The 27,542-nt window shown below is 56.2% G+C and overlaps 1 protein-coding gene across 1 annotated transcript; it reads left to right on the top strand.

The window, feature by feature from the left end:
* Positions 1 to 1,082: 1,082 nt before the first annotated feature.
* On the top strand, positions 1,083 to 27,521 carry CARD14 (caspase recruitment domain family member 14). The gene is made up of 21 exons (XM_027626543.2): positions 1,083 to 1,210; positions 3,658 to 3,887; positions 5,102 to 5,239; positions 6,366 to 6,691; positions 9,978 to 10,145; positions 11,057 to 11,176; positions 11,723 to 11,848; positions 12,090 to 12,239; positions 13,244 to 13,360; positions 13,840 to 13,982; positions 14,128 to 14,222; positions 15,831 to 15,891; positions 16,161 to 16,353; positions 19,863 to 19,989; positions 20,263 to 20,500; positions 21,378 to 21,441; positions 22,165 to 22,279; positions 22,846 to 23,019; positions 24,775 to 24,896; positions 25,799 to 25,914; positions 26,471 to 27,521. The coding sequence occupies exons 2-21, from the start codon at positions 3,677 to 3,679 to the stop codon at positions 26,676 to 26,678; spliced, it is 3,012 nt and encodes a 1,003-aa protein (XP_027482344.2). The 5' UTR covers positions 1,083 to 1,210; positions 3,658 to 3,676; the 3' UTR covers positions 26,679 to 27,521.
* The last annotated feature ends 21 nt before the right edge of the window (positions 27,522 to 27,542 follow it).

Here is a 27,542-nt window from a genome sequence, read left to right on the forward strand (position 1 = left end):
GGGTCCCACGCCCCTCTGTACCAACCCATCATTCTCAGGGCTCATCTGCTATTTTTCAAAAGTTTTTGGCAGAAAGTGTTTACTTTTCTACCTTTCCTCGTTCTGTGGCTGCTTTTTTTTTTTTTTTTTTTAACAATTCTAGCTCGCTTTGTGAGGAGCTGGGGCAGAGAGATTCTGTGAGTCTGCTTCATTCAGTACCTTTACCACTCAGACTGATTTTATATGTTGAATTCAACCCAGAGTCTGAGCTGGAGGCGGTGGGAGGCAGCTGCGCCCATGCGGAGGGTCACTGGTTCATCGAAGACACCTGCACATATATGGAGAGGTGCTCCTGGGGGCGCAGGGCAGCTGAGGGGAACATAGATGCTGGAATGAGCAAGCACTGGGGACAGAAAGGAGGTGGCGAGCAGGGAACATCTAGGGCAGAGGACAGAACTTGACTGGGGGCCCTAGATGGTCAGGGCACCTGCAGGCCCAACCTGGACTAACAGAAAGCAAGAAGAATAGGGGGTTGGTGTCCTATACGCCGTGGGTGGCTGGCGCTGGCCTCAGGGAGGCCGGGGCAGGCCAGCTACCCAGGAGACCTCCTCACCACCCACCCTCCTCTGCATCCTGGCAGGGAGCGGGGCCAGAGGGAAGCGGTGTACAGTTACTGGCAGCTCTGGGATCTTTTCATTAAAAAAAAAAAAAAAAAAAAACCTTATTAAAATGTAATTCATGTGCCACACAATTCACCCATTTAAGGGGTGCAATTTATGGCTTTTAGTATATTCGTAGATATGAGCAACCATCACCACAGTCCCAGAGGGGCCCATGAAATGGTGGGTAACTCTACCACAGTTCACGACCTGGTTTCCTTCTAGGAACCTACTTCCAAGCCTGAGGAAGTGTCTATAGTCACTGAGCAAACCACAGAGGTCAAAGATCTGTCAAGTTATTTCCTGGATCAGAACTTGCCTTATTTTTTTTCCTCCTTGCATTAGTCTTTGGTGCCTGAACTTTGAGTTTTGGAGCAAGTCACGGGGCTTGAGAGAGCAGGCAGCCCATCCTGGCGCTGGTTTGGTGGGGTTTTGCCATCCGGCCCCGTCCTGCCCCACAGCCTACAGAGAAAGGAACGGGCGGCGGCAGCACCACCACTGGCCACAGAGGGGACACCAGATCCCTACCCACCGCGAGGAGCTGCTGGGAAAACGAGCGTGAGCATCTCTCGGTGAGCACTCGCTGTAGCCCAGGCTTCCTCATACGGGTTGTGGGGGGCCATTTGTGGAAACGAGATCCTCCAACCACTGTTTCCCATTTTTCTGAGTTTACACGGGGTTGGTCTGTTCTGGCTTTCCAGCGTTTTTAGTGCACAGACCTCTTCAAGAGGCATTTGACTCCGGCTGGTCCAGCTCCTTATTCCAAAGGAAAAGAACCAAATCACAGGAATTCAGGGGTCTGAGAGGAACGCTCCCATGGGTGCCCGAGGATGCCACCACAGCACCGAACAGGATGGAGGAAAAGTAGAAACGGCCTAACGCTGGCCCACAGGGGCATGGAGAAGTCAACTGGGGTTTGTTCGTATCATTGAATCCAGCACCAGTTAAAAAAGGAAGGAGTTTATGTAAGCATCTGCCAAACCATGCACCATGCCCAGCTTGATACTGTTTGCAGAAAGTTAGAGTCAACAGGAAAGATACTATTTACGCTCAGTTGCTCTTCCCACAAAGAATCGTGTAACAGCGGGTGTATATTTGTAGACACAAACCACAGGTAGGACGTGACCTGGCAGCTACCTCCGGGCACAGGGAGAATGCCAGGTCGCAGCCAGCAGGACTGAGCCGGCTCTAATGATACCTCCCCTTAATGAGGAATCTTCTGTTGAGTCTGCATGATGGGTGCACAGATATGTTGTCTATTTGTGGGACTTTTTTTTTTTAAGATTTTATTTATTTACGAGAGAGCACAAGTAGGGGGAACAGTAGAGGGAGAGGGAGAAGCAAGCTCCCCCACAAGCAGGGAGCCCGATGCGGGGCTCGATCCCAGGACCCTGGGACCATGACCCGAGCCGAAGGCAGACACTCAACCATCTGAGCCACCCAGGCGCCCCTGTGGGACTTTTTAAATAGACTTGAACTAGGGGCGTGTGGGTGGCTCGGTCGGTTAAGCGTCCCACTCTTGATTTCGGCTCAGGTCAGGATCTTAGGCTCGTGAGATTGAGCCCGGAGTCAGGCTCCACACCGCTCTCTCTCTCTCCCTCTCTCTCTCTCTAAAAAACAACAACCAAAATATGCTTGAACCAGTCCAGGATTTAAAAACGTTTTAAAAATGACCTTGTGCCAGGGCCAGGAGGGAAGAGAGAGAATTAGGGGGGGGGACACAGCTATGGAGGTGGCTCATCGCAAAGCTGGGGGCGTCCGGGGCGTGCTCTGTGGGTGGGAGGGTGGGGGGTGCCCTCCAAGGTGCTCCCAAAAGAAGGTCTTGGATTTTAGGTTAGTCAGCGTCAACACCCCCTGCCCCTGAGCTGCTGTTCAGGTACTTTGAGGGTGAGCTGCTCCATGATCTGCACCTAGATAGACCGCACGCTTGTGACCCAGCCAGAGAGTCTGCGCAGGCCCGCTGCAGCGGGGCCCCTTCGGAGACCTGCCCGTCTTCAATCCGCACCCCCTGCCGGCCAAAAGGTGGTGGCCTTTATGCCTTACTTGGCGTCCTTGGCTTTCGTTCGGAATGGTTTTCTAGTACACTTTTGCAAAGTGTCATTCCCTAGCACATGTCCTGAGTGTCTCAGGACCAGTGTCCTGGGGCCACGCCAAATAAAAGCAGTGTGCTTTCTGTGTGAACACCCCTCCCCCAGCCCTGCTTCCCACCTGTTCCCCCCACCCCCTCACCGTGGCCTGTGGGTGCCTCCTCTGGTTGCTGGGGGGCTGGGTGGGCCGTCCAAACCCTCCCGTTTATTCCAGGCCATGTCCCTCCACCTTCTGCCGTTCTCATCCCTAAGGAGCCCTGTTAGACATTTCCTCCCTCACCGTGCTCCCGCAAGATAGTAATATCCCAGGTGTACTGAATGTCTGTTTATGCACAGCTGTGCTTTGTACATATAAGGGTAAGAATTTTTGCTCAAGAACCGATTTTCGACCCCTTGGGGGCTACGTCACCCCAGTTGAGGATGCATGTTCTGGATCTCTGGATCAAGCTTGTAAATCAGCTCCCCCGGGGCCAAGGGCAGTTTCCTGTGCTTTTTTTTTTTTTTTTTAAAGATTTTATTTATTTATTTGAGAGAGAGAGAGAGAATGAGAGAGAGAACATGAGGGGGGTAGGGTCAGAGGGCAGAGGGAGAACAGACTCCCCGCCGAGCAGGGAGCCCCATGCGGGGCCCGATCCCAGGACCCCAGGATCATGACCCGAGACGAAGGCAATCGCCCAACCAACTGAGCCACCCAGGTGCCCCTTTCCCGTGCTTTAAAGGCAAATTCAGTGTCCTCGCTCTTCTCTGGAGAGAGGAATTGATTTGAAATCAACGGTAAGGATGGATAATCAGCGCCCCTGCCCAGGCCATCGGACACCATCCTGTCCAGATGGTCGTTTTCCTCCGCGCCCGTGACCTGGGCCAAGGGGGTTGGGCTGGAAAGGCCTCCGCGGGCCTGGAACCAGCCGTCCACGGCCGCCCTCTCCTTCCAGCGCTCCGGGGCGCCCGGCCATGGCGGCGCTGAGCCGCACAGAGTCCACACTGACAGTGCTGGACGAGGACTCGCTGTGGGAGCTGCTGGAGAACCACCGCCACAGGATCGTGCGCAGCATCTGCCCCAGCCGCCTCACCCCCTACCTGCGCCAGGCCAAGGTGCTGGACCAGCTGGACGAGGAGGAGGTGCTCCACAGCCCCAGGTTCACCAACACCGTCATGAGAGTCGGTGAGGACCCCCGGCCCCATGCCGCCGGCTCCAGCAGGCCCCCTCTTTGCCACACCAGCTCCACACAGGCCGTGCCGCGAAGCCCGGGGCCAGGCAGGGAGCGCAGGACTTTATTGACCTGGGGGCGTGGGGACACTCTAGTGCCTTCCCGGGGCTGCCCTAACAGATGCCCACAAACCGGGTGGCTTAGACCAGCAGAGACGTATTCGCCCGTAGTTTGGGATTCAGGTGTGGGCAGGGCTGCACTCCCCGGAAGGCTGTAAGGGGCACATCCTTCCCTGTGTCTTCCTGGTGACCCCAGGTGGCCCTCGGCTTGTGGCCACACCCCTCCAGTGTCCGCCTCTGTCCTCGAGTGGTCTTCTCTGTCTGCTCTTCTGTCTCTTACGAGTGCACTTGTCATTGGATTCAGTGGGTTCAGGGCCCCCCTGGATAATCCAGGATGATCTCATCTTGAGATCCTTACCGTAATTCCATCCGCAAAGACCCTTGTTCCGGATAAGCTGCCATTGACAGGTTCCAGGTGGAGGTACCTTGGGGGGCCACAATTCAACCCACTCCAGATGTCTTTGGAGCCGACTCTGACAGTGTGACTAGCTATGTTTAGTCACTGAAAACCAGGGAAGCTAATAGCTTCACGCTGTCAGATTGTTAGGAGATCGGATGAGACAGTTTGTAAGATACTCATCTCCAAGCCAGGGCCAGAGGAAGCAGGCAGTAAGTGGTCGCTATTAACATGATTCTGTTTCCGCCTGTTCCTTATGAACCTCAGATATAGGAGAAAGGAATCCAAGCCACTAAGTCAGGCTGAGAGCCATGGGACTGGGGTGGCGGGCTCCCTGGGACTCGGGCCCTGGGGCATTGCCCTTTGCGTCTTTCATCCCATATGCTTTGTACACAGTGTCTGTACGTGTCCACCAACACACCTGGGGGGTCTTGAGAGCAAAGGTCATCTTCCTTAGTCTTGTATGGCCAGCTCTTAGCACTTGGGTTATAGTAGTCGCTCAAGGAAGATCAGCCCGGCCCTTCTGGAGACCAGCAGCATTAAAGGACCCACGAGGGCAGTGAGGGCACCTGCCCCCGGGGATTCTGGAAAACTGCTTTCACCTCCTGATTCCTAGATGTGTGAGGATTTCCTCCACCCCCCCCCCCCACACGTGTATCCCAGGGCAAGCCCACCCAGAGCCTTGTGAGCTGACACGGTTTTCTCCCCCAAGGGCACTTGCTGGATCTGCTGAAGACACGAGGGAAGAACGGAGCCATTGCCTTCCTGGAGAGCCTGAAGTTCCACAACCCTGACATCTACACCCAGGTCACGGGGCTGCAGCCCAAGGTGGACTTTGACAACTTCAGTGGTGAGGGCTGGGTCTTGGGGCCGGTGCTTTCTTCAGAGCCTCTGGGTCCTAGTGCCTGCATGCCCTTCCAGATGCTTCTCCTGAACCGCCCCCCCAGCCCTCTGGGGGTGAGGAGACCCCCACTAATCGTGCGCAGGTGATAGAAGAAGGAACCCGTGGCCTCTGGTTCTAAAAGAAAAGATCTTGGGGCGCCTGGGTGGCTCAGTGTGTTAAGCGTCTGCCTTTAGCTCAGGTCCTGATCCCAGGGTCCTGGGATCGAGTCCCGCATCGGGCTCCCTGCTCAGGGGGGAGTCTGCTTCTCCCTCTCCTGCCTGCTCTCTCTCTCAAATAAAATAAATGAAATCTTAAAAAAAAAAAGAAAGAAAAGAAAAGATCTGTCCCTAACTATGCAGTACTAACAGGAGACTCCTCTTGGGGCACAGAATCTACATTTGAGAGGTGTAGGGAGAGGGCATGTATGTCCTTTCCCTAGAAACGCTCCTGAGGTGGCCCTAGCCTTGGCTGACATGGAAGGGGCAACCGGGTCCTGGGGCGGCTTCTGCTGGGAGAGGCCCCTGCCGGAAGGGAGGAGGAGAGGAGCGGGCAGCCTTCCGCACCTTTGCTCAGCCAGAGAAGGAGAGATCTAGCCGACCTGATGGGAAATAAGGCCATTTTCATTAATTGAGTGATTTTAGGCTTCCTTGGAGGAGCTGTGGAAAGATTTTGGTCTACAAAGGGCAGGACCAACATCACTCAAAACTGGATGAGAAAACTTTTCCGCCTGTTTGGCGTCATAGTCCATGGTTATGTTAGCTAGAGTGCTCCTGTATGGACTCATGTTCCTTGTTATGTTTCTCTTAGGATGATGTGGAGATGAGCTGGTATTGAACACACCTCAGCTAATGAGGGGGAGCTGGGTCTGCACAGCAGGGTCCCACAGGGAGGCTGCGGGGGGGTAATCCTGGTTGCAAAATCACCAGTCATGCTATTTATATAACCAAATATTGAGTCCGGTTGAGCCCAGAAGTTTTTAAGGAGACCCACAGATTAGGGGGTTCCTGCTTTGAGAGTCTGAGCAGAGGAAGCAAAGCCCCTGGGGGACAAGGAGGGAGGGCAAGGTGGCTCACCCGCCCCCCCTCCTCCGCAGGGCTCATGGAGACTTCCAAGCTGACCGAGTGCCTGGCCGGGGCCATCAGCAGCCTGCAGGAGGAGCTGAGCCAGGAGAAGGGACAGAAGGAAGCCTTGCTACGGCGCTGTCAGCAGCTGCAGGAGCGCCTGGGCCAGGCCGAGGCCCGCGCCCAGAGCCTGGGCCAGATGGAGGCCGACCACCACCGCATGAAGCGCGAGGTCAGTGCCCACTTCCACGAGGTGCTGAAGCTCAAGGACGAGATGCTCAATCTGTCCCTACACTACAGCAACGCGCTGCAGGAGAGGGAGCTGGCCACCACGCGCTGCCGCAGCCTGCAGGAGGAGGTACGAGGGATGGCCCCCCAGGCCCCCGCCCGGGGCCCCTCCGGTGCTGGCCTCTGCGGCCATGAGCCGCCCTGCCTGGAATCCCCTGAGGACTGGCTGGCCCGGGAGGTGCCCTCAGTGGGTGGGGAGGCCCGCCCTGGGCCCCACCACCTTGGACACACCTGGGATCCCCCTTGCTCCGGCGATGTCGGTAACCTGGGGCCCATGGGCCTCTGCCCGCCCCTCCTGTATCGTTCTCAGAGGGGCCTGGGTCTGTGCAGTAGGCCAGAGTGTCATCAGTGAGGCCCTCAGAGCCCCAAAACACCTTTACTCATTTTTCTGCTGGGAGCCACTATCTTCTGATTGATTTGTAGCAGTTCTTTAAATACTGAGGACATTCATTTCTTATCATCTTGGCATCTGTTGGTTGCCTTTAACTGTGGCTTGGTGTGTTTGTTTTTAGTTTTTACATCTTAACTATATTTAGAAATCATTTCAAATTTATAAAAAAATACAAATAAAAATATCGTCAAGCCTTAAGCTGCACGAACCCACTTAAAGCCAGATTTTTTTCCATAAATGCAGCCCTGTAAATGTAATTTTTCTTCCTTATGATTCTCTTAAGGACCTTCTCTTTGCCCTAGCTCGCTTTACGGTTAAGAATACAGTGTATAATGCATATAACACACGGAATGTGTTAATCGGCTATTCATGGGATCAGTGAGGCTTCCAGCTAACAGAAGGCTCTTAGGAGTTAAGTCTCGGGAGGGAGGTTCAGAAAGTTATACGTGGGTTTTCTTTTCTTTTCTTTCTTTCTTTCTTTCTTTCTTTCTTTCTTTCTTTCTTTCTTTCTTTCTTTCTTTCTTTCTTTCTTTCTTTCTTTCTTTCTTTCTTTCAGAGGCAGAGAGAAGATGGGGAAAGGTAGCGGGAGAGAGAGAATCTCAAGCAGGCTCCATGCCAGGCATGAAGCCTGATATGGGGCTCAATCCTACAACCCTGAGATCATGACCAGAGCTGAAATCAAGAGTCGGAAGCTTAACCGACTGAGCCACCCAGGTGCCCCACAGCATGGATGTTTTTTAAGAATATAAGGCCCCCCTCTTTTCTGTAATAGACCGCTCCCTGTTTTGGGTTTGTCTCACGTCTCCTCGTAAGGAGATGGGGGGTTATGCCTTTTTGGCAGGACCCTGCGCAGACAGGGACCCTGGGCCTGGTTCCAGTGGCCCCACCATGGCGCCAGGCCCAGCGCCCCTTGCGGGGGATGTTAGTATCGCTCACCTGGCTCAGGTGCTGCCTGCTTCCTCTGCTTTCATCCCTGTTCCTGAGAAGCAGACTGGGGGTGGGCAGTTCTGGAACCAGCAAACACCCTGCGGCTTGTGGACATTGCCCCCCTAGACAGCCTCACTGGAGATTCTTGCCTGGACTCATCTTTACTCTGGTGGCTGCTAGATGAGGAGCCCCCATCTCCAGTGACCGCTCTGGTCCACCTGTTGGCCCTCAACATCCTGCCCATGACGGGGAGCCTTTAATCCCCCCAGCTCGTGCATCTGTTGTTGGCTCAGGCGCGTGGGTTCCCATTTCCAATGGTGTGTAACATATTACTGTCCTGAATGGGTTTGCACAGATTGTCTCAGATTTGGCCAGGGGGAGCCCCTTGAATCTCCTCTGTGTCCTGTGGCATGGCCCCTCATTTTCTGAGCACAGACTCCCTTGCTGGTATTGCAAGAGTTCCCGGGATCATCCCGTCCCCGCCCTGCCCCAGCTCTGGGCTCAGCCATTTCCCTGAAGGGCCCTGGATTCTTGCAGAGATCAAGATCGGGGCGGTAAGGGTGCTCACTGCTCCTGGGATCTCTTTGCTCCTTGGTTACACATACTTTTGTTTCAATTTGCAATTTTCTTTGCTCCTTGGCCCTTTCAGCAGACAAAACTAGGAAACGTGCACGTAAATATACACGTACACAGACATGTAGAGATATGCATACGCACTTATGCACGCAAGAATGCATGTCCACAGACATACTTGTATTTTAGAAACTGTGAGGTCACACCCACACCTCTAATTCCGGTCAATCCTCAGGGCGTGTCCTCGCCTCCCCCATTCCATCCTCGGGTGCCCCTTCTTCTGCAGTGAGAATCCTCCCACGCACACCAGCGCTCACTTGCTCAATCCTATAGGGCATGGAAAATACTTTCACAATAGCTGCGCCCAGTGAACAAAGCTGCTGAGCAGAGCTGAGGGTTTGCAGGTCATGAGCTGCTGTGGCTGCCCGGCTCTCAGTTCCTCTCCCTCCCATCACTGTGGCTACAGTGTTTGAAATATAATTAGGTTCATTTGCTTAGGTTTATTTTCAGTTTTAGGGCCCCCGCCATTCAGATCTCAATGATTTAATTTTACTTTTTGAATATATGGAGTATAACACATCTAACCGGGGTGACCCATAGCAGGAACTGTGTAATTGCTTATGGAAAACACACCAAGCCACAGGCCCAGGAACTGTGTAATTTGCTATGGAAACATTGGGAGGGAAAAAGTCCAAGTGGAAAGGTTCTTCCTTCTCCTCTTGACCTCAGAGTGAATGCTAACTCCACCCTGACATCCGGACTTCCTGGGTTGCCTCTTAGGGAAGGCCCCCCACCCCGGGGCATCACACCTGCCTGGGGTGCGGTCCCAGGTCTGAGTTTCTCCTGGGGCACTATCCTGCAGGGTGGAGGCCACCAGGACCTGGCCAGGTAGCTTCCAGAGGACCACAGCCCTGGACATGCAACCCGCTGGGGCGGGGAGGCACATATTTGCATGCGGATTGCAAGTGCGTCTGCATAGACCAGGCATCTCTGCTCCCCATCTGACCTGATTTCCTCTTTCTTCTCACTTACTGATTTTCACGAATCCCGATTCCCTTTATGCAATGTATTTAGCAGATTATGGAAAGGCAGGGAAGCCAGGGTGCGTGCTGAAGGACTAGCTCACTGGCCACTCACCACCCACCAGCTGCTGGGGTCCCGGAGTTTCGAGAGAGGGTCCGAGAGCTGATTTCCCGGGCTCCTTCCTCTGTTCCCTGGGCCCCACCCCATAGATTTAATGGCTCGCCTCATCTAAAAAATAAAGCTAGAAATGCCTTTCTCCTCCCCAGGAACTGGAACTATTTACTAGGTAGAACTCTTTAATGGATTTTGAAATCTCGGGGGAGGGGCCCCTCTAAGGATGAAAAGCATCCTTCTGGAGGAGAAAGGTGAGGGACGCAGGGGCCCCTGGGCTAGTGGAGAACCAGCCCTGACTCGGCCCTTCCTCTCCGCCTCCTCCTGGCAGCTGTACCTGATGAAGCAAGAGATGCAGCGCCACAGGATGTCTTCCTCCTGTGAGCGGGAACTGCGCGAGCGGTCCCTGCAGATGACCGGCGGCCTGGAGCCCGGGGACAAGGAGCTGAGCCGCCTGAAGGAGGAGAATGAGAAACTCCGGTCGCTGACCTTCAGCCTGGTGGGTTCGGCTCCCGTCCCCAGCAGCTGCCTGGGGCTCCCACAGGCTGGGCCGGGGTGCGGGGGGAGGTGGTTCTCACAGGTGGTCCGCGGAGGGGTGGCTGAGGACAGGGAGGCCATCCAGGGACACCCAACAGTTCCCTTCCTGCTCCTCGCCGGCCCCCAACGTGGCAGGATGGACAGCTATTGGACGTGCCGAGCAAGGCCCCCCTCAGCTCAGCAGCTGCTGCGGTGCTGATTTAGCGGGAATTCGGCTGATTATAAATGATGGGATTCAAGGTTGGTGGGGGGGGGCGGTGAATTTTCTGCCTGCAGAATATTCTGCCATCCCGCCCAGGCGCACTCTGGAAGGAAGCCGCAGAACGGCTGATGCCAACTTCTGGAATTATGCAAACTTCTGCCCCTCCTCGTCGATTCCTTTCAGTCAATAAAATGTCTATTTATAGAGCTGTTCCTCCCAATGAGTAGACATTCCCTGGGTGCAGGGCGGGCTGCCGCGGCCGGTCTCCCGCCTGGATGGTGCCACCGTTCCGAAGCCCCTTCCTGAGCAGTGGGCCAGAGAGGGAATGGCCTGTCCCTTGGTGTGTCCTCCGCGGAGACTGTGCTGGTGGATTTGTGGACAGAGCGGCCTGACCCGGCCCGCAAGGGGGAATGGCCACCTCGAGAGACTTTCAGTTTCCTTTACTTTCTGTCCTCAAGCCCAGAGAAATAGAAGCGAAATGCACGTTTCCCATTTTGATTGTTGACCCTGCCTCTTCTCCTGCCTAGTGTGCAGGGATAAGCTTGAATCCATCCACACGCCCGGCCCCGAAATTTCCTGCTGCCTGTTCTTGGGGCAGAACGACGGGGCACTTCCCAGGGGCAGGCCTTTCAGGAGGTCGGGGTCCCTGGGCTGACCTCTCTTTGCCCCAGGCGGAGAAGGACATCCTGGAGCAGAACCTGGACGAGGCCCTGGAGAGCAAGCAGGAGCTGGTGGACCGCATCCACTCTCTGAGGGAGCGGGCTGTGGCCGCCGAGAGGCAGCGCAAGCAGGTGACCCCGGCAGGGCAGCACGGGCGGGGAAGACAGGCTCTCACAAATGCTCATCCCCCGTGGGAGCTTGATGGAGCACGGACTCACAGCCCACGGCTAGCGGTCCCGTCTGGTTTGTGGGTGGTCAGAAAAGGACCAGACACATGAGCAACAAAACTCCGGGTGCTTTCCAGTGTGGGGGGGGGTGGTGGTGGTGAGGTTTATTTAGTCGTTACGACAGGCAATATGGGAGGATTGGGAGGAAGGGGGCGGGGGGAGAATGAGGCAGCGTGGAGGGAGATTATTTACGTCTTTTGGGACATGGAATGAACAAAACGTGGTTATACCTGCAACATCCACGTGTGTTCTGATAACTGAAAGCAAATATAATCAGCATAGCAACTCCGCAGACACACCTTGAAATTTAGCACCTAAGAAATGAGCAGGAGGTCACCGGTCTCACCTCCCGAACCAACCCCTCTGTCCCCGAGGCCCCCCCGCCCCGCCCCATCCTCCGCCGACCCCCAGCACTGCTGGCCCGCGCGGGCTATGTTTGTCCCCGGCCAGTACTGGGAAGAGAAGGAGCAGACCCTGCTCCAGTTCCAGAGGACAAAGGTAGACTGTGACCTCTACAAGGAGAAGGTGAACGCCCTGCAGAGCGAACTGCTGCAGCTACAGAAGGAGCGCGACCAGGTACCTTGGCGGGGAAGGGCCCCAGGGCCCGGGCGGAGCGGTGGCAGAATGTGTCGCCTGGCCGAGGCTCCTCGAGAAGCCCTTGGGGTTTGACCCTGGGCTGGCTGGGGTCACGCGGCTCCCTGCACCGCCCCCCCCCCATGGCAGCTGGTTCCAGATTCCCGTCTCTCTCTCCCCCTGCTGCCCCCTACTGACACGCTCCCCCTGAGCCATCCTCCCTCCTTTCCTGTCTGGCTCCCAGGCCTACTCCGCCCGGGACGCCGCCCAGATGGAGATTTCTCAGAAGCTGACAGAGAAGGATGCCCTCCGCAGGAAAGTGTTTGAGCTGACAGACCAGGTCTGTGAACTGCGCCAACAGCTCCGCAGGCCAAAGGCCGAGTCCCTGCAGGGGGTGAGTGCTTCCCTCCCACCCCGCAGGGAGGCTGGCGGCTGTGTGCGCGCGTGGGGCGGGTCCCAGGCCATGTGCCGCCCGGCCGGGACACCGGATCCAGCCGTATCTGCCGCACGCTGGCTCTCGTGGGTGAACCTTGTTGCCAAATCATTGAAGTCAAGGTGAGTCTATGTCTGTATCTTCTTTGATGGTAATCGTATGCAAGTCATGGAAGAGGTAGCCGGGTGGAAGGTTCTGGCACCTGTAGCGTATGGTGTTCGATGAAGAAAGAAAGCATATGAAATTGGGCCAGGCAGCCACCCGCTTTTGTAGATGATGCATTCCTGAGATGTTTGCAAGTCCGATGTCCAAGAGCCGACTTCCATGCATGAAGGGAACTATGTTCCCAAAGAGCTAAAATGATTAGAGAACCTCCAATTATGGTCTGTCAGCATCTCCAGCTCCAGGCACCCGGTGGGTGGGTGAGACCCTTCAGAGGCACCAGGGACCTCGGTGAGGCCTAGGCAGACCCTCTTCTTCCTAGGCGGAGCCCCCAGCCCTTCCTCCTTCAACCTCCTCACATCTACCATGTTCCAAAAATATATATATACGTATTAAAAAAAGGTAGACCGCAAGATGCCAACTGTCCTGTCCCTGAGTGTGGAGGATGGGAGAATTTTGCTTTCTTCTCTATAGTCAGTTCTGTTTGCCCCCAGTATTCTATATGGAGTTAGGAATATGATACATGTGGTATGTATCACTCGTGTCACCAGTAAGGAACAACATATAATCTCTAAAAGAGATGAAATAGCATTCACCAGGCTGGTTACTTTCTGTCTCCTTGGGGGTCGGCTCCTGCGGTGCTGGGGGTCCCATGCTCCGAGGAGGGGACATGATGAGGGGAGGTTGCCCGGAGGGTGGAGGCGGGAGGTGGAGACAGGAGGGAGGGGACTTGCTGGAAACCCCCAAGAGCATCCAAGAGGAAACGTGCCTGAACTGAGCAGCCCGGGGCCCGTCTTTGGCAGCCTAAGCAGGAAGCCGGCGCCAGGGAGCCCTGTCCGAAGGGAAAGCAGCCGCTGGTGCGCATGTTCGCCCTCTGCCCGCGGGATGACAGCGACTCCAGCTGCCCCGGCCCCCCTGAGGTACGGCGGGGGCCTCCTCCCCTCCTGGGCCAAGCCGGTGCACCCTCACCTGGCGGGACAGACGGGGCCTGGCGCACGCAGGTGCTGAAGACGTCCTCGTGATGCGGACGCAGGCCTGTGTTCAGATCCGTGCAGCACACCTGCCCCGCTGCGCACATGACCCTCACCAGCCGGGCACTGGGCCTCTCTGGGCCTCAGTGGCTTCGTATGTGAAGCGGGACCATACTACCCACCGTGTAGATTTATCCGGCCGCACTGAGCGACGTGAGATATGGAAAGCAGCTAGTAGGGTTCCTGGCACACAGTAGGCGCTCAGCTAGCGTGACCTTGCTCTGTGCTATGTCCTTCTCACCGGCTCTGCCCCGACAGCTGGGGACCATGGTTTATTATGGTTTTCCCCTCATGCCGTGGAGCCGTGGGGAGGTGTCGAGTGGGGTCCCGTGGGAGCCTGTGCCCACCTCTGCCCTGTCCCCCTCCAGTCTCAGCTCTGCTCTGACCTGAACGCCACATCCAACCGTGAGCTGGTGGACAGCTTCCGCTCCAGCAGCCCCGTGCCTCCCAGTCCACAGTCCCTGTATAAGCGGGCCACAGAGGACTTCCGGGAAGACCCCTGGTCTCTCGGGTAACGACTGGCAATGGGGTTCAGGTGGCGCGGGCCCTGGCAGCTCACTGGGACATGGGCTGAGGGCGGCGCAGGTGCAGGGGCTCTGGGTCTGAGCAGGAAGCAAGTGAGGCAGCCCGAGCGGTCTTCCTCCCATGCTTTCCAGTGGCTTCCCAGAAATCCTGCAGGTGAACCGGGGACCCTCCCCGGGGGCGAAGGCAGGTGACGCAGACCTGGATTATGAGACTGTAGACGGGGCAGGTGAGTGCACCCCACCTGGGCCTCTGCAGCCACCCCCCCTCCCCTGAGCTGGGCTGGCTGAGCAGCAGGAGAAGTGAGAACAGGGGTCTTCAGGGAGGCAGATGAGACAACCCAGTACCTCTCCAGGGCTTGGGCTGAGGAGGCGAGCCTCACCGCTGCCCCGCCCCGGGCCTCTGGGGAATCCTGACTACCTGGGCCTTCAAGCCCATGCCCTGTTTACTGGGCGTCCTTTCTGTCTCTCACCTTGGAGCCAAGGGAGTTGTGTTCATCTTCCCGTCCAGCTCAGCATTACTGCTCAGATAGCTCCGGACACACGTGTTCTCTCTAACCCTCCCTGGTCTGATGGTGACATCAGAAGGCAGCAGGCTTTAGTCCCCCGCCCCTGGAAAAAGCACCTGCTGGGAACATCTCTCCTCCCGGGTGTGGCACGTGAGACCTTCCCACATCTCCTGTGGCTTATTCCTCATGTTTGTGACTTGGCTTGTCTCCTCTCCTTCTCAACCATGGGCCCCACACAAACAGCCTCCTCACCTTTTCCACCCTGCACACCTGTCTCCAGCCGTGAGCCTCGGGCGCAGCGGGTGCTTAGCACCCCGTCTGGAATTCACCCCAGTGGCCACCAGGGGGCGCACAAACCTTGAGCTGTTCAGAACATTCACCCCTCTAGAGCAGGTGGGGTCCGAGGCTCCTAGTGGGTCACTTGACTAGAAACCTTGCTCCCTGCGAGATGGGGTTAACCGAGAGGGTCCCCCCAGGGCATATCCATCCTGGATGTGATGCTCTTTGTTTCCTTTTTTTTTTTTTTTTAAAGATTTTATTTATTTGACAGAGATAGCGAGAGAGGGAGCACAAGCAGGGGCAGTGGGAGAGGGAGAAGCAGGCTCTCCACTGAGCAGGGAGCCCGACACGGGGCTCGATCCCAGGACCCCGGGACCACAACCCGAGCCGAAGGCAGACGCCTAACGACTGAGCCACCCAGGCGCCCCACTTTGTTTCCTTCTGCCACAATTCTGTATAACGTCCTAGTTTCATACACTTTTAGTGGAATTGACCTCAAGTACATCAGGAGTATACTATTTTCATTTGACTCTGAATGTAATCATGAACGGAGTTTTGCCTGTGAGCTCGGCAAAAATAGCAGGCAACCGTTGACCCAGGCAGAAATGCGGCCCAGGGTTATGCCACATTTGATTTTTTTTTAAGTTTTTATTTTAATCACCCAGTGCTCATCACAACAAGTGTACTCCTTAATCCCCATCACCTGTTTCACCCACCCACCCCCACCTAGATTTGATTTTGAATGAAGCCAGACATCCAAACTCCAGCTGCCCTATCCTGTAAAATGTTGGCAAGTCGTTCAGCTATCATGTAAGGACACACTATAGGTCAGACCCCACTCCTGTTTTGGGGAAGATGACCTCAAGATTCTAAGAAGTGAGGAAGGGAAGAGGCAGGGAGTTTCAGCCTCAGCAGGAGACAGACCAGCAGGGGGTGCTGCCCAAGGCTGGGGTGGGGGGACGAGTTTGCCCGAGTAAGCAAAGCTCCGTCGGGAGGGGTGAGCCCCGGGGGCTGGCCTGGCCTGTGGCTGAGCCCTCCACTTCCGTTCAGACGTTCCTGAGTGTGAGAGCAGCCTGCAGCCCTGCACCGGGGGCCTCACCCTCTCATCCAGGTGAGCGGTGGGAGGGGCCGGGGCCAGCAGGTGGCAGGACAGAGTGAGGGCTGTGTCCCATCACTATTGGGAGGTGACAGCCCCCCTGAGGATGAAGTCATGGTTAGGGTGTGTGTGTGTGTGTGTGTGTGTGTGTGTGTGTGTGTGTGTGTGTGTGTGTGTGTGTGTGTGTGTGTGTGAATTCCAGAATGCTGGGGCCAGCGGGATCAGGGCCTGGCCTGACCTCCTGCTCTGGTGGCTCGTGGGCTCTGTCACCTCCCCTCCTGCAGCAGCGTCCCAGTGAGGAGGAGGCTGGCCCGCAAGATCCTGAGCCAGGTCACCGTGCTGGCCTTCCAGGGGGATGCGTTGCTGGAGCAGATCAGCATCATTGGTGGCAACCTCACGGGCATCTTCATTCACCGGGTCACCCCTGGCTCGGCGGCGGACGAGATGGCCTTGCGCCCGGGCACCCAGATCATGATGGTGAGTGTGGCCCCCGCCCCACAAGCCCCCGCCCCGGGACCTGCTCCAGGTGGGGTCCGACTTGACAAGGGCGTGTTGTCAGGAGAGCCCAGGCTCCCTCTCGGGCTGAGGTTACACTCACTTAAAGGCTACATTCCAGTTGACTCCCATGGGAGCCCCGCCCCATCTGGATCCCTGACATTCGTGAACTCAGGTGGGTGAGCCCGCGAGCTCAGGAGAGGACCACCTGCCATCCGAGAAGGCTTCTGGCTGCAGCGGTGCTGACCCGGGACGTTTGGATAAAGGCCATAGCCCTGTTCTTTCACTGTGCTGATCACGTTGTGTGTATGTAGTAAAACACACAGCCATCACATACAATTCACCATCTCGTTGGGGGCATCTTTAAAACCTTTTTTATTGCAAAATATTCGTTAAACTGCAAAACCCATAAATATACCGCTTGACTAATTGTTATCAAGTGAGTATGTGGGCGGGGAGGTGACTTTGATGTGGCCTGGAAGCAGAAAACAGTCACCCTGTTCCTGAGGCTGGTTCCCCCAGGAGGAGCCTGGGGTGAGCTTGGGGTGAGGTGGGGGCAGGTTGCGGCAGAGGCGAGGGCTGAGAAGCATGGGCAGGCACCGCCTTTGCTCTGGAGCCCTGGGCCCGCCGGCTTCTCCCTCACCATTAACAGGCTACGTTGTGGTTAAAGCAACTTTTATGATGTTTGGGGAGACCGTCCTGATATCTTAATGTATTTTATTATTATTTATTTACTTTTGAGTTTTTAATTCCCGTTAGTCAACATACAGTGTTATGTTAGTCTCAAGTGTACAATATAGTAACTCAACGCTTCGGTAATCACCCGCCGCTCTTCCCAACTCCTGAATCCCCCTCACCTGTTTCCCCCGTCTCCCCACCACCTCCCCTCTGTAACCATCAGTGTGTTCTCTAGAGTTAAGAGTTGGTTTGTCTCTCTTTTTTCCCCTTTGCTCATTTCTTTGTTTCTTAAATTCTACATATGAGTGAGATCATATGATAATTGTCTTTCTCTGACTTACTTATTTCACTCAGCATAATACCTTCCAGTTGCATCCATGTCGTTGCAAATGGCAAGATTTCATTCTTTTTGACGACTGAGTAATATCCCATTGTGTGTATATACCACAGCTTCTTTTTTTTTTCCCTAAGATTTTATTTATTTATTTGACAGAGAGAGAGAGACAGCGAGAGAGGGAACACAAGCAGGGGGAGTGGGAGAGGGAGAAGCAGGCCTCCCCGCGGAGCAGGTAGCCCGACGCAGGGCTCGATCCCAGGACCCTGGGATCATGACCTGAGCCGGAGGCAGACGCCTAACGACTGAGCCACCCAGGCGCCCCAACCACAGCTTCTTTATCCATTCATCCGTCGATGGACATCTGGGCTCCTTCCATAGTTTGGCTATTGTGGACATTGCTGCTATGAACATTGGGGTGCAGGTGCCCCTTCAAATAAGTATGTTTGTATCCTTTGGGTAAATATCCAGTAGTGCAATTGCTGGATCATGGGGTAGCTCCATTTTTAACTTTTTGAGGAAACTCCATACTGTTTTCCAGAGTGGCTGCACCAGCTTGCATTCCCACCAACAGTGTGGGAGGGTTCCCCTTTCTCCGCATCCTCACCAACATCTGTTGTTTCTTGCGTTGTTGATTTTAGCTATTCTGACAGGGGTGAGGCCATATCTCATTGTGGTTTTCATTTGCATTTCCCTGAGGATGAGTGATGTTGAGCATCTTTTCATGTGTCTGTTGGCCATCTGGATGTCTTCTGTGGAGAAATATCTACTCATGTCTTCTGCCCATTTTTTTTTCTTCTGCCTATTTTTAACTGGATTATTTGTTTTTTGGGTGTTGAGTTTTATAAGTTCTTTATATATTTTGGATACTAACCCTTTATTGGATATGTCATTTGCAAATATCTTCTCTCATTCCATAGGTTGGCTTTTAGTTTTGTTGATTGTTTCTTTCACTGTGCAGAAGCTTTTTATTTTTATGTCTTTTGAGTCTCTCGTCTCTGGCTACGCATCTAGTAAGTTGCTGGGGCCGAGGTCAAAGAAGTTACTGCCTGTGTTCTCCTCTAGGATTTTTATGGTCTCAGGTCTCACATTTAGGTCTTTCATCCACTTTGATTTTGTTTTTCTGTATGGTGTAAGAAACTGGTCCGGTTTCATTCTTTTGCACATAGCAAAAAGCTCCCCAATTTTCCCAACGCCATTTATGGAAGAGACTGTCTTTTTTTCATTGGATATTCTTTCCTGCTTTGTCGAAGATTAGTTGACCATAGGGTTGAGGGTCCATTTCTGGGCTCTCTCTTCTGTTGCATTGATCTATGTGTCTGTTTTTGTGCCAGTACCATAGTGTCTCGATGACCACAGCTTTGTAATAAAACTTGAAGTCTGGAATTGTGATGCCTCCAGGTTTGCTTTTCTTTTTCAAGTTTGCTTTGACTATTTGTCTTTTGTTTTATATAAATTTTAGGATTGTTTGTTCTAGTTCTGTGAAAAATGCTGGTGGTATTTTGAATGGGGATTGCATTAAATGTGTAGTTTGCTCTGGATAGTAGAGACATTTTAACAATATTTGTTCTTCCAACCCATGCGCTTGGAATGTCCTTCCATATTTTTGTGTCATCTTCGATATTTTTCATCAGTGTTTTATAGTTTTCAGAGAACACATATTTTTCCCTCTTTGGTCAGGTTTATTCCTAGGTATCTTATTATTTTTGGTGCTATTGTAAATGGGATTGTTCCCTTGATTTCTCGTTCTGCTGCTTCATTATTGGTGTATTGAAATGCAATGGATTTTTGTATGTTGATTTTGGATCCTGTGACATTACTGAGTTCATAGATCGGTTCTAGCAGTTTCCTGGTGGAGTCTTCCAGTTTTTCTATATAGGGTATCATGTCATCTGCAAATAATGAAAGTTTTAGTCCTTCCTTAACAATCTGGATGTCTTTTATTTCTTTTTTGTTGTCTGATTGTGGTAGTAGCTAGAATATTTTTTTCATGATAAAAATATATACTCTTCTAAACTTAAAACCACCCAGGGTTGAGCGAATGAGTGGGGTGGACTGCGAGAGCCCTGTGCTCGTGGGCTTTCACCACCAGGGCAACAAAGGGGGGGGTAGGGATGCCGCCCAATGTCCTGCAGGGCCTGGGTCCAGCCCCACAGCACAGAACAATGGCCTCACATGTCAATAGTCCCAAGCTGAGAACCCCTGACCTGAAATGCTCTAGAGTGGAATCTATCTTGAAGAGTGGAAACTTGGCCCTCAGCGGTAATCTTGGCACACCGCGTGTTGGGGAAGGGTGGGTGCTTGATTCTCGGCATGGGAATGAGTGTAGTTGGAGGAGGCCGCTTCAAGATGTCCTGAAGCAGGGCCGGTGGCAAGGGCTCTGGTGGGTGCGTGTGGATGGCTGGGAAGGGTGAGCGGGTCCTACTGTAGAGTCCAGAATCCAGGTCAAAAGAGGCCGACGCTGGTGATTTGCCCTCAGGTGGATTATGAGGCAACAGAGCCCTTGTTCAAGGCCACCTTGGAGGACACGACCCTGGAGCAAGCTGTCGGACTTCTCCAGAGGGTCAACGGCTTCTGCTGCCTGTCTGTGAAGGTCAACATGGAGGGTACACACTCCTGCACCCCGCCCACTCCATGAGGCCACCACCTGAGACCTGAGCCCCTGGGTGTGCGAAGCCAGCCCTCTCATGCACCCCGGAACCAGACTGTGCCCTAAGTGCAGAGGGCCGCAGGGCAGCTGGGGATCTCCTTCCTGCCCATTGGCTCCAGCACCAGAATGGCTCCCAAGACTCTGGGGGAGGCTCCTTCCTTCTTTCCTGCTTTCACATTCCAGAACCTTCCCTGAGTGGGATCATGGCCCCGGGCTTATCTTTGATCAGGTTATAAGAAGTTGGTCCAGGACCTGGAGGCCCAAGTGGCTACCTCAGGGGATTCCTTCTACATCCGGGTGAACCTGGCCATGGAGGCACGGGCGGAGGGGGAGCTGCGGGTGCAATGCAGTGACGTTCTGCACATCAGCGACACCATGTTCCAGGGTCGCAGCTGCTGGCACGCCCACCGCTTGGGCCCCTACAGCACGAAGGGCGTCGAGCACGGCACCATCCCCAACTACGCCCGGTGAGCAGCGGTAGTGCGCTCCAACACCTCCCCAGGTTGGGCCAGGGGTGCGGCCAGGGGGGGCCTGGCTGGCTTCCTGTGAATGACCCCTCCTGCCCAAGAGGAGAGGGTGGGCATGATGAGACACCCCAAAGTGGAATCCCCAGTGTGCCACCCGCAATGTCACCACTTAGATGGGGTTTCTTTGTGGAAAGGGATGACCCTTGGTCCTAGACAATTCTAGAGCATTCAGGACCAGCGTGACATTTGGGGCTGGCTCACTCAGTCACGGGGAGCCATCCTGGGCACTGTAGGACGGTGAGCGGCATCCACCCACTGGACACCAGGAGTCCCTCTGCCCCCCAAGACAATTAAAATGTCTCAGGACATTGCCCAGTGTCTCCTGTGGGTTGGGTGACCACCATCCTGGTGTGTCCAGGACTATTTTGGTTAAAGCTAGGGAAGTCCCATGTCCTGGGGAGCCCCTCAGGCCTGGGCCAACTGGGACCATGGGCCGCCCTCCCTGGGAGCACCAGCAGCCCTGCTGAGAACTGTGTTCTAGATCAACCGTGGTAGACAAAGCAGGGCATCTTGCCCCGAAGCCTCATCGCTCTCAGTGACACCAGGCTGGCTGTCGAGATTCTAGAGCGTGGCCCAGACCCAGGTTCCCACGGAGTCACCTGGGTCCCAACTCAGAACAATTCCATTGGCAGTTGCAGGGGGCAGGCTGAGGCTTTGCAGTTTTCCAAAAGCCTCAGGGGACTGTAATGCGCCCCCCGCCCCAGGGTGGAGACAGCTGCCTGGGGCTGCAGGGGTGGGTTCGGGGGTGCTGGGCAGGGGCCTGCTTCTTCTTTGAGTCCTCCTTGCCCCTGGGTCAGGGCCGGTCTCCTTTGCACAGGGCTCAGCAGCTGCTCATCGCCCTCATCCAGGACATGGCTCAGCAAAGCACCATCGCCCGCAAGGTGAGGTGGTGAGACCTGCCAACCCGGATCCCGGACACAGGGCCCTGCTGCGGTGGGTCCTGCCTCTCTGTCCTGGCCTTCCTCCTCCTGGCTCACATCATCTGGGGTGGGTCCCGCCTGGAGGGTCCTGGCGCCATCTGGGGTGGGCTGGAAGTGGGGCAGGTGCTGGCCTGGGGGCCCAGGGACAGGGCCCATAGGCTGCTGACCCCATGGGTGTGACCTGGTGTGTCTCTCCCCAGTGGTCCCTCCAGGCCTTCACCTGGGCCTGCACACCACACCCAGCCTGCAAGCTCCTCTGTGTGCGCAGATACATCACATAGGCTGTCTCTGTCCCCCTCCCAGGTCATCCCGTTTGCCTGTCCATCTGCACCCCATCCTAGAACCTCTGATGTCCTGACATAGAACATTCAGCTGTCCCCCAGCAGGATGTTAGAGCAGCTTCCCTGGATTGGGGCAGGTCTAGGCTGTGGGGGCCCCTAGTCTTCCCTCCTGCTTTATGCAGCCTGCCCTCACTTTGGACGCCACACTCAGGAGTGCCCTGCTCGGGGGCTCTGCCTGAGGACCCTGTCCTGCCTCCCTTCGGCTCCCACCCTCTGGCATGGGGCCTGAGCCTCCTGGCTGTTCAGTGGGCACAGCCTGGTGGTCCAGGGACCAGCTTGGATTTTGCAGTGGGCTAGGGTCCTGTCGGCTTGGACACCTGCTCGTCCCTCTTCCCTCCTCCAGCAGTCATCCAGGGGACCCCAGAAGCTGGTCCGCATCGTCAGCGTGGACAGAACCAAGGCCAGCCCTCTGCGCTCATCCTTCGATGGGGCCCTGTGGGAGCCCAGCAAGCTGGAAGGTGAGGCGGGTAGCACAGGCTGAGGGGGCTCTTGATCGCCACTGTGTGACGTGTGTGGGTGTGAGGTCACGACAGAGGTGAGCGTGGCACGCACCCCTATCAGGTCAAACCCTCATTGAAGACAGTGGGAGTGGATTGAGCGTGAGGTGAATTGTTTTGAGTTAATTTTCTTCTTTTTGGCAAGTGTTTTGGGTGCATGATATGACTGTTGAAAACAGAAGTACAATCTAGAAGAGCAGGGACCAGGAGGGAGGGAGGCCTGGTGCTGTGGGTCCAGCGAGGGCGAGGACCCTGGGGCCTGTGGTCTTGCAGCGTGCTGGAAAGGAAGAGAACTGCTTTTCTCTACCCCCACTGTGGGCCTGTGGAGCTGAGCCCCGAGAGACACAGAGCCACCTCATCAACGGGTGCAAAGAACCACCAGCCACAGGGTGTGCGACACACGTGTCCCTGGTGCAGGCTGAGCCTGTGTTACTGCCCCAAACACACACAGTCTGTGCTGTGGCCCGAGAGGCTGGTGGACTGCCCAGCTTGGCGCCCGGCCCGCTCACACCTCCTCTCCCCCACAGAGTCCTCCACTGCGTGCTTCTGGGCTGAGAGCTGCTTCACCCTGGTGCCCTACACCCTGGTGCACCCCCACAGGCCCAGCCAGCCCCGGCCAGTGATCTTTGTGCCCAGGGTAGTAGGGAAGATCCTGAGCGAGAAGCTGTGCCTCCTCCAAGGGTTCAAGAAATGCCCAGCAGGTACGCCATCACCTGGGAGCCCCACCTGCCTGCCGGGTGGCAGGGCAAGGCCTTGGCAGAATGCTTGCCTTCGCTCGGGAGAGCAGTGTGGAGGTCACCGTGCGAGTGTCCTGGGCTGCGTGCAACAGCAGAGGTCTATTGCCCCATGGTGATGGAGTCCAGAAGGCTGGGATCCAGGTGTCTCTGTGCTGCCCCCGCCCCTCGCCCAGAGGCTCTCAGGGGGAGTCACTCCTTTCCTCTTCTGGCTTCCAGTGGTGCTGATGGTCCTGGGGGTCCTTGGCTTGTGGCTGCGTCACTTCTGTCTCTGCCTCCTTGTCACCTGGCCTTCTCCCGTCTCTCTGTGTCTTCACACGGTCTTCTTATAAGGAACCAGTCATGGATTCAGGGTCCATCTTACTCTAGTGCGACCTCATCTTCACTAACCACATCCGCCAAGACCGTATTTCCAAATACGGTCACATTCCCAGGTTCCAGACGGTCACGTATCCTGGGGGGATGCTATTCAATCCAGTGCGGTTACTGCTGGCAGATAGGTTTGTACTCAGGTGGGACAGGACCCCCAAATGGCTCTGTCCACCTGCTCACCCCCAGAGCTGCTTGGTGGAGAGTCACGGAGAGGAGCGGGCCATCTGGAATCCTGGATCCCGGGGGACAGGGTCTGAGTGTCTGCACAGCAGGAGAGGTGGTTCCAAGGTTGGCGAGCAGGAGAGCAGCTTTGTGGGTCTTCATTCATCAGCTCGTCAATGGCTACGGGAAGCCTTGGGTTACCACCGGAGGGGGAATAGGGCTCTGTCCGGACCCCCCTGGGGTTCACAGAGGGCACAGGGGTGAGCGAGTCTGGCTCCTCTAGCAGGCACCTCCCGTATGCCAGGTTCCCGGCAGGGAGCTGGAGAGGGGCAGCCTCCTGGATACAGACAGGCTGCTGGGCGTTGGCTCCACAAGTGGCCCAGCGAGGGAGACAGATGCTTTGGAGAAGACGGGGGGCGCAGCTGGGCTCTGACGGGCAGGCAGGAGCTGGTGGGGCCACAGGCCGGGCAAAGGTGCTGTGTGCTGCGGCCCCAGGGGCCAGAGGGGGGCCAGAGGCGCTGCAGGTGCAGCACGCCGGGGAGGAAAGGCCTCGGAGGGAGCTGTCTGTGAGCTGGAGTCCCCGTGATGGGGGCGGGGGTGGGGGGAGGTCTGACGGAGGAGAACGCGCACTCAGAACAGAGGCGATTCAGGAAGAAAAGCACAAGCGGAGTGTGTTTTGACAGGTTTATTCAGTGCAAGGGTTCTCAACCTTGGCCCTGACAGTCGGGTGGGGCTGCCTCCCCCAGTGTGGGGGCATCCTGGGAACTGCAGGACGTTGAGCAGCACCCCGGCCTCCACCCAGTAGACACAGCATGCCCCCCCCCCCGGTGGTGACAGCCACAAATGTCTCCAGACGTCGCCAAGTGTCCCCTGGGGGTGTAGCTGCGCCCAGCTGGGAAGCGCCTATGTGTGGGCTCTAAGGCATTTCTAGGTGTGAGAAGCTGGATGTGTGCACTTGCACTTTTGGAGCTTGGGCGGGGGTGATGGGGAGGGCCTCGTTTATCTGCATCGTTGAGTGTGCGGGGCACAGACTCCTCTTGTGTGCTAAGAGCAGGGTCAGGTTTATAAAGAGGACATCCTGGGAGGCACGTCCCCCAGAACTGGTGGGGGACCATGGGGGGCACGTTCAGCATAGAGCTCCCTCAGGACCTCACGGAGTGTGATGTCCCTGTCCACTGTCACCTTCAGAGTACTTGAGCCAGGAGGAATATGATGCCTCCAGCCAGAGAGGGGACATCATCCAGGACGGGGAGGCATCTGGTGGCCGCTACTGGGTGACCCGCCGGGCTGTCGAGTCCCTCATGGAAAAGGTAAGGGGGGGCACCCGGGTGGCTCCGTCGGTTAAGCGTCTGCCTTCGGCTCAGGTCATGATCCTGGGGTCCTGGGATCGAGCCCCGCATCGGGCTCCCTGCTCCGCGGGGAGCCTGCTTCTCCCTCTGCCCCTCCCCCCCAACTCACGCTCTCTGTCTCTCAGTCCTGCTCTCTCTCTCTGTCAAATAAAATCTTTAAAAAAAGAAAAGGTAAGGGGCGGGTGGGGGCTGCTCTGGGGGCTTGGGGACCATCTCCAGAGGACCTTGAGATCTGGGGGACCCTGGTCGCCAACCTGCAAGCCAGGGCCCCCTGGTGCTGGTGCTCAGCTCGTCTCTGGCTCTGTGTTCAGAGGGAGGAGGGCAGAAAGACCCAGCCCCGTCTCTGCCATCTGGGCTCCGTGGGACTCTGGGCCAGCCCCTTAACATCCCTGAGCCCGGTTCCTCGACACAGGAAATGCTGAATAATATTTGTTAAATAACGAGTAAATGGAGATAACACCCCGTGACTTGAGGCTCACACAAATACGTGAAAGGCAGCTTACGCTGAACCATGCAGTTTCATGTGGACCTAAGAGGGCCAGGCCCAGCTGTGCACCAGAGGCAGACGCCCCCTTCCCAACAGTCCCCTCGCCCCCCCCCCCCCCCCGCAGAGGCTGATGGAGCCTTCCGAGCCCCTGGGTTCCAGCCCCTTTCAAAGGCTCCCTCAACCCCGATGGCTCTCCGTTCCTAGATTTTCCAGATGACAAACCAAAGGGACAGACTCTTGATTGTAGAACAAGTGCCCCCGGCCACCACAGAACATCCCTGGCTGCTCTTCCCACCGCCCCTCCTGGGTGTGGTCCCCCTCTGTCGTCTCCGAGGCCAAGGACCTTGACCCATCCATCTCCCACGTTCCCCTCCAGAACACCCACGCCCTCCTGGACATCCAGCTGGACAGCATCTGTGCCCTGCACAGGATGGAGATCTTCCCCATCATCATCCACATCCCCATCAACGAGAGGGCAGCAAAGAAACTCAAGTAGGTGTGCCCCCGAGGGCCAGCAGTGGGGTCTACACCTGGCACCACTTGCCTCCGGGGCATGGGGCGGGGGGTCTCCAGGAACTCACCCTGCGCCAGCGCCTGGAAACGTGGCAGGGCAGTTCCCCCACAGCTTCTGGGACAAGGGACCTGCTGCTCTCCCCCAGGCAACAGCCTGGGGGACGGCGAGGTGAGACCTGGAGCCTGCCTTGACTTGACTAAGGGCACGTGCTCACTGGGGTACACGCAGCTGACAGCCCACCCGTGCTAGGTGAGGACAGGGGCTGAAAACCATTACTTGGTTTACGGTTGGGGACAAACCCAGACATCCTGTTGCCCCCTTATAACGTGTCAGCCGAGCTTGTAAACCAGAGCCCGCCCCCCACCCCCACCATGCCAGTCATCTGGGGCCTGACTCGTGTGTCCTCTACGAGGCACTTGGGCCCCTCGAAGCGGGGGTCTGTACGCTGTCCCCTGGACTCCGAGCTGGGCTCTGCTCCGGGCAGCCAGCATGCGGCTCTCCCTAAGCGTGTCCCACCGTGTCTGGCCTGTGCAGGAAGGCCCTGCAGCGGCACGGCACATCCGAGGAGCAGCTCCTGGAGGCGGGCAGGCAGGAGGAGGCTGAGCTGGACAAAGCACCCTGTCTATACAGCAGCCTGGCCCCCGAAGGCTGGGGTGACCTGGAAGCACTGCTCGGCTGTGTGCGCTGCGCCATCGGAGACGAGCAGAAGAAGATCGTGTGGACAGAGCAGAGCCCCCGCTGACGGCCCCACAGTCCCCTCCAGGGCCTGTGGGGACCTCTGAGTCCCTGTGATTTGAGCTCAGAGCCTCGCGGGCACAGCCTTGGGGGTGCTCACCACATAAGCCCAGCTCTCCGAGCATCTGCTCCCCTCACTGGGGTCCAACCTTGAACTCCACTCTGTGCAGGTCACAGGTGGGCATTCGAACCATCCGCCCACCTTTCTGTGCAAGTCATCTCCCCCTCCTCCAAGGCTTGGCTGCCAGGGTCTGAACCAGAGGCCTTGAAAACACGTCTGTGGTTTGGCATCTCCTGCACCCTCCCTCCCACAGCGGGAGGCCCCAGATGTCTCCAGAAAACCAACTGTCTGACCCAATTCTTCCCTTTTGCATTTCAATGTGCCAAAGGGCTCGTTCCAAAGCCACCGAGGCAGCAGGCTGGTAGCCCTGGTGCCCCCTAAAGTCACTGCCATCCCCGCCCAGAGTGAAGGCACAGACCCCCTTGTAAGGTAAGCCTGGCTAGCTTTCTCAGCTTCTGATGGCTGACACCTGCTTCAGTGACTCAAGTTTGGAAAGTCGTGTGTACAAACTGGGAAATATGGTTTCCCAACAAAGGAAACAGTATTTTCGTGGGTTTCTGCCTGGTGGCCACCATACCTGATTCAGGGACCCACGGGGGTGTCCTGGAGAAGCCTCCCACAAATACCCTTGCACACCGGCCGGGCTCCTCCTGAGCCCGAGATCTGCCCCCTCTACCGGGCAGCCCACTCAGCCCCTTCTCCAGGGCAAAGTGCCTTTCCTCCACCTCCAGAGCTCAGTAGACATGTGGGCATGGTTGGGCCCAGCCCCCAGGCCCCCTAGCACCTGGCTGTGCCCCCTACTGTGGGAGA

The sequence above is a fragment of the Zalophus californianus genome, chromosome 16 (assembly GCF_009762305.2).
Source record: "Zalophus californianus isolate mZalCal1 chromosome 16, mZalCal1.pri.v2, whole genome shotgun sequence".
NCBI classification, from domain to species: domain Eukaryota; kingdom Metazoa; phylum Chordata; class Mammalia; order Carnivora; family Otariidae; genus Zalophus; species Zalophus californianus.